The sequence below is a fragment of the Eurytemora carolleeae genome, unplaced genomic scaffold, assembly GCF_000591075.1.
Source record: "Eurytemora carolleeae unplaced genomic scaffold, Eaff_2.0 scaffold620, whole genome shotgun sequence".
Lineage (NCBI taxonomy): Eukaryota > Metazoa > Arthropoda > Copepoda > Calanoida > Temoridae > Eurytemora > Eurytemora carolleeae.
Genome location: NW_019396554.1, coordinates 1 through 9,816, shown reverse-complemented (window position 1 = coordinate 9,816; position 9,816 = coordinate 1). Strand labels below are relative to the sequence as shown.

General features: G+C 30.0%; 1 protein-coding gene and 1 long non-coding RNA gene across 2 annotated transcripts in view; both read left to right on the top strand.

Moving 5' to 3' along the window:
* The window catches only part of LOC111705412 (uncharacterized protein DDB_G0290685), a 22,570-nt gene extending 21,665 nt beyond the window's left edge, over positions 1–905 (top strand). The window contains exon 18 of the mRNA XM_023477954.1: positions 699–905. Coding sequence (XP_023333722.1) covers positions 699–706 — 8 coding nt within the window. The 3' untranslated portion in view covers positions 707–905. The remainder of the gene's footprint in view (positions 1–698) is intronic.
* Positions 906–4,738: 3,833 nt separating this feature from the next.
* On the top strand, positions 4,739–5,198 carry LOC111705414 (uncharacterized). The gene is made up of 3 exons (XR_002766008.1): positions 4,739–4,791; positions 4,910–4,968; positions 5,150–5,198. It is a non-coding gene; the product is annotated as an uncharacterized LOC111705414 (long non-coding RNA).
* Positions 5,199–9,816: the final 4,618 nt, after the last annotated feature.

Genomic DNA, 9,816 nt, shown 5'->3' with positions numbered 1-9,816 from the left:
AAGACGATGACGATGACACCCACCATGCCACAAACGACGAAAATCCTGGAAACAGTTGTCAGCGTCGGACGAGTGAAGAGAATACAGATATGGACGAGGATAGAACAAATACAGAAACTGGAGATGGTGAAAACTCTGAAGTTACAGATAATACTGAGGAAGATGAGCATATAGAGAACCCGGCGAGTACTGCTGATGAAAGTTTAGAATCAGCTACAGAACCACAGCCCACAGGTACTAAGTTATTCACAAAAGATTAGACTTTAATGTCGACCTAAATATCTTTAAGAGTTTATTTCTGTCTTCAAGAAAGTCTTTTCATGGGTTACTTTAATGATGTTATACATTTGTTTCTTTTATTTAAACAAAATTTCCGGGGCTTTTCCTGGCCCCAGACTACACTTTTGTAAATTAATATCCATCTTAGGCAGACTTACGGATTGGTTTAATTACTAATCGATTTCCCGCGGTGGTCATGCCTTGCAAGGGTAACAAAAATGAAGCGATTGATTCTCAATTTTATAAGCGCCGACATTGGATATCGAAATCGAGCGTTAACGATTATCGATATTAAATATTTCACTTTAAAGTTCAGATCTCAGGAATATTAAAAAAATTATCAATGAGGAGCCAAAAACTATTGTCAAATGATTTTTATTTTTATTTTAAGCGTTATCTTATTTTTATGTTTTTTTTAGGGCGTTGATGTGTTAGGGCTACGAAAAAAGAAGATTTCAAATTGATGTTGAAACTTCTGTTCTATTTCTGTATTAACTTCAGGGATTGTACAAATTAGTTTTTACATGTACAGATCTCGCTGTATATTGTACATACCTACTTATATCATGTACATTTGCTAAGTCCGTCATTAATTCAATAAAATGTAAATTGTAAGAGTTTTAAAACAATTTATTATTAATTGCATTGCTTTAATCCCGAAAAGAACCCACCTACACCTCTTTACGTTTATCTTAGTTTCTGTTTAACCAATAACTTCGGAGCCATCGAAAGAATTTGTATAATGTCGTCTTGACAATTTTCAATTGGTTTTATAATTTTACCTCACCTCAGCGTTGAATACTGAACAGGGTACTCGTAGACTCCCGCCGTTTACCCGCACTTGACGATTTTTACCGGGAAACAAACTTTTCGTTATAAGAGTTGACCCACTCAACTTAGAATCTCAAAACAAAACTAAGAACATTCCCGTTGTTCCATGAAAATCGAATTTTGTCGGAGGCTGATTTTTGAAATTTTTTTCATAAAAAAACTTTCCCTGGGGTTTCTTGTGGTTTCACAAATTTGGGCCGGAAAGTTCAGCCATTTTGACATTTAGTGGATACAAACAAACAAACAGACAGACACACAAATTATGTTTTTAGAATAAGATATAATTTAGTATAATATCGAATAATTCCTTAACTTTTGGTCGAACATTGTTTAACCAGAGTTAAATAATTTATAAAATAGTTTTTAGCCTTTATTATTGATGGAGTTACAACAATTTAACCAGGAAAGACCAAAAACAGTAAAATGGTTATTAAAGTAAATCCTTTCAAAATATGAAAATCCGTATTAAAGCTTGTTATTCCATACTTTCTCCAGCCCCCCCCCCCACACACACATTAAATTCCTCTTTCCGTCAGATGGATTTTTATTGTAAACTTAAAGTTAAAAGATGACGTTTGTTTGTCTTAATTGATAAGAACCTGGGCCAATAAATGTACAATATTTTTAAACAGAAACTTGTAAATAGCAAATATATTATACACTTTACAGGGTTACCCACAAAGGATGAGACTTTAATGATGACCAGATTGTAACAGTCTTAATATAAATAGCGTAGTTTGCCTTAAATCAAGTCTTGGGAATATAAATTCAATGATTTGGAAAAGGTAGAAATGAAAGGAAAGTAAAATAATTTCTGTAAAATCATTTTTGAAGTCTTAATCTTTCAGTAATGTTCGTTTTTAAACAAATGTTTTCTCAAAATATAGGAGTCTATAAAAATTTGAAGATCTAAAAAGTTGAATTTCAAAATTTAGATTAAAACAAACCTTTAAAGAGTTATTTAAACATTTTTAAAATCTCAAATTTAAGTTTGGAAAAACCAAATTAAGTTATTGCTCTTCACTACACATCACTGCTTAGGATCTGGAATTATTGCTCTTCATTTCACATCACTGCTTAGGATCTGGAATTAAGTTATTGCTCTTACTACACATCACTGCTAAGGATCTGGAATTAAAATATTGCTCTTCACTACACATCACTGCTTAGGATCCGGAATTAAAATATTGCTCTTCACTACACATCACTGCTTAGGATCCGGAATTAAAATATTGCTCTTCACTACACATCACTGCATAGGACCCGGAATTAAGTTATTGCTCTTCACTATACATCACTGCTTAGGACCTGGAATTAATTATTGCTCTTCACTATACATCACTGCTTAGGATCCCGAATTAAAATATTGCTCTTCACTACACATCACTGCCTAGGACCCAGAATTAAGTTATTGCTCTTCACTATACATCACTGCTTAGAACCCGGAATTAAATATTGCTCTTCACTATACATCACTGCTTAGGATCCGGAATTAAAATATTGCTCTTTAGTACACATCACTGCTTAGGATCCGGAATTAAAATATTGCTCTTCACTACACATCACTGCTTAGGACCTGGAATTAAAATATTGCTCTTCACTACACATCACTTCTTAGGACCCGGAATTAAGATATTGCTCTTCACTACACATCACTGCTTAGAATCCGGAATTAAGTTATTGCTCTTCACAATACATCACTGCTTAGGACCCGGAATTAAAATATTGCTCTTCACTACACATCACTGCTTAGGACCAGGAATTAAGATATTGCTCTTCACTACACATCACTGCTCAGGATCCGGAATTAAGTTATTGCTCTTCACTACACATCACTGCTCAGGATCCGGAATTAAGATATTGCTCTTCACAACACATTAATGCTTCGGATTCGGAATTAAGTTATTGCTCTTTACTGCACATCACTGCTTAGGATTCCTTGATCTGGATCAAATTGGAGAAAATGAAACCTGTTTCTCCACATTTCTTAAAGTCAAGAAATGGGACCCTTCCTAATCATTAAATGGGAAAGCGTAAAACAAAACAAAAACCTTTTACAGTAAAACTCAAAGAAATTCTTGTGAGCTGAATCCGGATTTATTACATTTTTACGCTTGTGTCCTTGTGGGGCATTTAGAGCTTGATTAATAGCTTGTATAATAGCTAGGCATGTGTCCTTGTGTGACATTCAGAGTAAGAGAAATAGCTAGGTTTATAGCTACACTTGTCTCCCTGTGTGACATTTAGAGCTTGAGTAGTAGCTAGATTGATAATCTACGCTTGTGTCCCTGTGTGGCATTTAGAGCTTGAGTAGTAGCTAGATTGATAAGCTACGCTTGTGTCCCTGTGTGACATTTAGAGCTTGAGTAGTAGCTAGATTGATAATCTATGCTTGTGTCCCTGTGTGGCATTTAGAGCTTGAGTAGTAGCTAGATTGATAAGCTACGTTTGTGTCCCTGTGTGACATTAAGAAATTGAGTATTAGCTAGATTAATAAGCTTCACTTGTGTCCCTTGGTGACATTTAGAGCTTGAGTAGTAGCTAGATTGATAAGCTACGCTTGTGTCCCTGTGTGGCATTTAGAGCTTGAGTAGTAGCTAGATTGATAAGCTACGCTTGTGTCCCTGTGTGGCATTTAGAACTTGAGTAGTAGCTAGATTGATAAGCTACGCTTGTGTCCCTGTGTGGCATTTAGAGCTTGAGTAGTAGCTAGATTGATAAGCTACGCTCGTGTCCCTTGGCGGCATTTAGAGCTTGAGTAGTAGCTAGATTGATAAGCTACACTTGTGTCCCTGTGTGACATTTAGAGCTTGAGTAGTAGCTTGTTTTATAGCTATGCTTGTGTCCCTGTGTGGCATTTTGAGCCTGCTGAGTTGCGTCCTGGTTGACTTGGATACCGGAGTAGTAGCTAGATTGATATCTATACACTGTACGCTGTACACTGTACGATGTACACTGTACACTGTATGTTGTACACTGTACATTAACTGCATTATACTGTACGCTGTTTTTTTAGGCTGTATATTCTGTGTTGTACACGTCAAGCTAACACAAATTGCAACTAATATTGAAATCTTATATGTTTTATAATCATAACTCCTACTTTAATAAAACTTTTGAGAGAAAAAAATGTTTACAAATTTAGAAAAGCCTTTGAGAAAAAAAAAGTTAAAATTTCTAATGTGAAATTTGATAAATTTGTTATCAAAGTTTGCGTAAATTCAGAGCAAGAAGAGGATCTACGAGGTAAAACAATCGTACTAGTAATGTCCCATATATTTGAGTTTCTCCTTCACATAAATTTCACTTGAAGGGGATCATTCATTTGGTGTACAGTCCCGTTTTGCCTCATATAGTCTTTATTTGTACAGTACTGCTTGCCTTGGCCAGTAGAAATTCGGCCCGGTACATGAAATGAACTGGAATGTACCATGCCTTCTGTCTTTTTTACATTGTGGAATCTTTACATTGTACGTCTGTTTGTTGTTCTCTGTGCACAGTACTTTGTACACTTTTTAAATAATGATATTTTTTGTTTCTGGAATCCTGAGTTTAAAGTCCATGTTTATTTACAAGCATTATCTCAGGTTTGAACAGTATAAAAGAATGAATAAGTTTATGAATTTATTAGTGCTTTATAAAGTTTAAAACTTTACTGCTAAACTCAGAAAAAAATATAAGGTAAAATATTCATTTATCAATTTAATTTAAATAGTTTTAAATGCAAATTATAAGTCAGTTTAAGCAATTAAGAACACATTTATAAATCATTTTACTAAATAACATTTGTTTCTTTCAGGTATGATTCTTTCGATTGTATCTATTCTTTTTGCTGGATATCTGGCCTCCTGTAGCAGGGTAAGTTTTTATATCAATTCAAACCATATCCTGCTATTTATAGGCAAAACAGTATGCTTAATTTAATGAAAATGTGAAAACAATTTTACTCAATAATTAATCTTACAGCTTTCTATTTTCATATTTTTAATTATAAGCTAGGTTTTAATTGTCCTTATGTTTATATTGGTATTTATTGTAGGGATCTGTTTCTGCAGAAACAACTGCTGTACTTCTAGGAGGTGAATATGGTAAGTTTTTCTTATTTATTCTTATTCAATAAAGAAACACAAATATATACTTCTGTAGAACACAAGATATATAAATCAAATTATTATGATTGAATCAAAATTGTTTTAAAATATTATGATTAATATATAAAAAACTCACCATAGACCTATTTTCAATGAAAACCTTCAACTTTTAAATTAAAAATCTAATTTGAATTTGAATTTTAAATTTAAATTACATTTTTACGTTAACTAGAATATATGATAAAATATAATCATAATATGTAAGTTTTTATGTTCTCAAATAATGTTTTTTAAATCTTTACTTAAATATTTCAGCTAGACAGAAACATGAATGAACCATATTTACATCATATTTTAGATTCTAGATTTAGATTATTCTCGAGTCCAGCAGATTTATTATCAAATCTCATCTAAATCAAAGACTATCATTAGAAAAGATTTTAAAGAATTTTTAATAATTTTATTTATTAGTGGTTTATTTTCTACTAATAATACCTTTGCAACCTGATGGTGTAAACCTTTGATGCTTCAAATTTAGCCTTTTCTGTATACAACAGAATTTAAATGTTAAAATATGAAAGGATTACAAAGCTATTAGGATTAGTGAAAAAAAAAATCTATTCCTTTGTCGTATACTTGTCAAAAAGACAATATTAAAAGAAACGAAATTGAGTTTAGCAAAAGTTTCAGGTCCCTAAATATAACATTTGTTTTTTCATTTTCTTTCTTGAAAAATAATTAGAGTATTACCCCGGTGGTTTCACCAAAAAAATTGTAAGAAAAGGCTTATTAAGAATCTCAGTAACTCTTTTTACTTTGTAAATTCATTAATTGTAATCTAAACTGGAACTGGGTAAAACAAATATTTATTAGGATTCTGTACAGGCAGAAATGCATTTTTCTGATTGTTTTTAAATATGGTCCCTGATTGAAGGGACCGAAAGTGCACAAAGTTCATAGGAAAAGTGCATTTTAGTTATTAGATAATGCGTTTTTCAATATCTTCTGAATTAAATCAAAAATATTGGAAAACTTTTATTAAAATAAATGCATATCCAAATATAGTTATATAGTTATATAAACATAATTAGTTTCCAGTAACTTCACCCCAGACCCAGTCTCCCGGATTATAAAATACAAACTTTAATACGATAACAAAGAAAAAACATGTTATATAAACATATAAAACTATTCAACCGACTACAGATTTCTAAAGAATTTCCATGGAAGGAAAATATCAAATTTTTCTTATAAGATGTTATATAATAATAAAGACGTCAGAAATTTTAATTCTTGAAGGTTTTTCCAGGATTTTAAATTTTGTTCATTAAACGGAATGTTTTCGAAAAAACGTTATAGCTGTAAATATGTTTAGATAGACCCCACCTTTAAGTTTAGATAGACCCCCACCACTCAAAGATGAAAGACGGAAATAATTTCTATTTAAATTAATGTTTTCTTTTATAACAGAGATTAGAAATTAAAATGAAATGGTTTAAACAATAATAAGTTTTGAATTAAAAACGCGATTTTCACGGTTTCATATTTTCGTGATAAATAAAAGTTTTCTTATGAGTAAAATAGAAAAACGTTCTGAAATCACTTAATAGATTCACATTTAAACATATTTCATTTCAACTTAATAATATAATTTGTAGAATTAGGATAATGATGTAATTATGCCAAAACTCTAAAAACGATATCTAATTATTCTCTAACTGACACTTAAAGCTATCTGAATTTATTTCTCTACCGATCAATGATTAACACAAACATTTGCATTCAGATTATATCTCCAACTAACTACAGGGTGTCCCAATAAACATAGGAATTCAGTGACGAATTGGATATCGTCTTTGTTATGAATTAGCATTGTAATATCTGATTTCAAAAGCCATGATATTATAAAGTCTGCTAGAGTTTATTTTATGAAAACAGTAAAAGACTGCAAAGATGTGTCCATAATGTCTCCGCAAGATGAACAGTGAAGACGGACAAGTTTACTCCGTTTGTATACTGTAATTTTCTTGTTTTACTAAGTCCAACCATATGCAGTCAAAACATAAACAAACAAATTGTAAACATAGCAGACGAAAATCTTATGGATTATAGCTTTCTCAGCGAATAGACGAATAGANTTTATTACAATCATAAAGGAATTATAGATAAACATATACATGGTACAAAGATATATAAAGATTATGTTGTATTTATTACAATCATAAAGGAATTATAGATAAACATATACAGGGTACAAAGATATATAAAGATTATGTTGTATTATTACAATCATAAAGGAATTATAGATAAACATATACAGGGTACAAAGATATATTAAGATTATGTTGTATCTATTACAATCATAAAGGAACTGGCGTCTTTGCCACACACTCAAATTTTCTATTTCCCTAGAAACCTAACTGTGTAAATCTTTGAAATTACAATAATTTCAAACTTAAATTATTTGATTTATTAGAAAATACATTATTTGTAATTTAAAATATCTGCAAAGATATAGGAATATCAGAGTTTGTGTCAAAGACTCAATTCCTTTACAAAAAATTCATGAATCCAATTCTCTTTGGATATAAACAAGATAAGAATTGAAAACTTGTTTTTCTTGTTCAGTTTCCTCATTTTGGCCAGATCCCTGAATAAAATTCTCATCTAATATATGTTTTTTTCTTTCCCCAAAAAATTTTAACGTTACATTTTGCAAAACGGCCATGTGTGACATTTTTTTACAAGTTTATTGTGCTGCATTCAATATTTTACAGTTTCTAAATATCCTTGGTTCAATATTTTACATTTTCTTAATATCATTGGATCAATATCTTACAGTTGTAAATAGTTTTGGTTCAATATTTTACAGTTTCTAAATATCTTTGGTTCAATATTTTACAGTTTCTAAATATCATTGGTTCAATATTTTGCAGTTTCTAAATATCATTGGTTCAATATTTTACAGTTGTTTAATATCCTTGATTCAATATTTTAAAGTTTCTAAATATCCTTGGTTCAATATTTTACATTTTCTTAATATCCTTGGATCAATATTTTACAGTTTCTAAATATCCTTGGTTCAATATTTACAGTTTCTAAATATCCTTGGTTCAATATTTTACAGTTTTAAATATCATTGATTCAATATTTTACAGTTTCTAAATATCATTGGTTCAATATTTTACAGTAGTTTAATATCCTTGATTCAATATTTTACAGTTTCTAAATATCCTTGGTTCAATATTTTACAGTTTCTAAATATCCTTGGTTCAATATTTTACAGTTTCTAAATATTCTTGGTTTAATATTTTACAGTTTCTAAATATCCTTGGTTCAATATTTTACGGTTTCTAAATATCCTTGGTTCAATATTTTACAGTTTCTAAATATACATAGTTCAATATTTTACAGTTTCTAAATATCCTTGGTTCAATATTTTACAGTTTCTAAATATACATAGTTGAATATTCTAAAGTTTCTAAATATCCTTGGTTTAATATTTTACTGTTTCTAAATATCCTTAGTTCAATATTTTATAGTTTCTAAATATTCTTGATTCAATATTTTACAGTTTCAAAATATCCTTGGTTCAATATTTTATAGTTTCTAAATATCCTTGGTTAAATATTTTACAGTTTCTAAGTATTCTTAGTTCAATATTTTACAGTTTCTAAATATCCTTGGATCAATATTTTAAAGTTTCTATATATCCTTGGTTCAATATTTTACAATTTCTAAATATCCTTGGTTCAATATTTTAATGTTTTTTTATATCCTTGGTTTAATATTTTACAGTTTCTGAATATCCTTGGTTCAATATTTATAGTTTTTAAATATCCTTGGTTCAATATTTTACAGTTTCTAAATATTCTTGGTTCAATATTTTACAGTTTCAAAATATCCTTGGTTCAATATTTTATAGTTTCTAAATATCCTTGGTTAAATATTTTACAGCTTCTATATATTCTTGGTTCAATATTTTAATGTTTTTTTTAATATCCTTGGTTTAATATTTTACAGTTTCTAAATATCCTTGGTTCAATATTTATAGTTTTTAAATATCTTTAGTTCAATATTTCATAGTTTCTATCCTTAAATTACTGTTATACTTTTTTAAACAACTTTTTTCCAGATTCCACAAGCGCAAGAAAATTTGTATAAATTAAAAGTTTTTCTGTTAATAAAGAACGCTTATCTTTTGTACCTTGAGAAGAGAATTGACGTCAATTTGTTAAAATAGATAAGAATATTGAATACATGAATAAAAACACCAATGCAATGCATATTACCTGTACATTAATAAATTATAAAATAACTGCACAATGCTATTTCCCTCCCCCCCCCTTCCTCTACTAAAAGTAGCTTACTCTTATACATATTTCTGTACTATCATGTGTTTTTCTTAACTGTACTTTGCTGCACCGTCCTATACTGAACTTTACAATACTGTACTGTACTGTACTTTACAAAACTATACTATACTGTACAGTATTGTACTGTACTGTACTGTACTGAACTGTACTATATAGTATTGTACTGTACTGTACTGGACTGTACAGAGAAAAATGTACAGAGTACAATGTACAGAGTACAATGTACAGAGTACAATGTA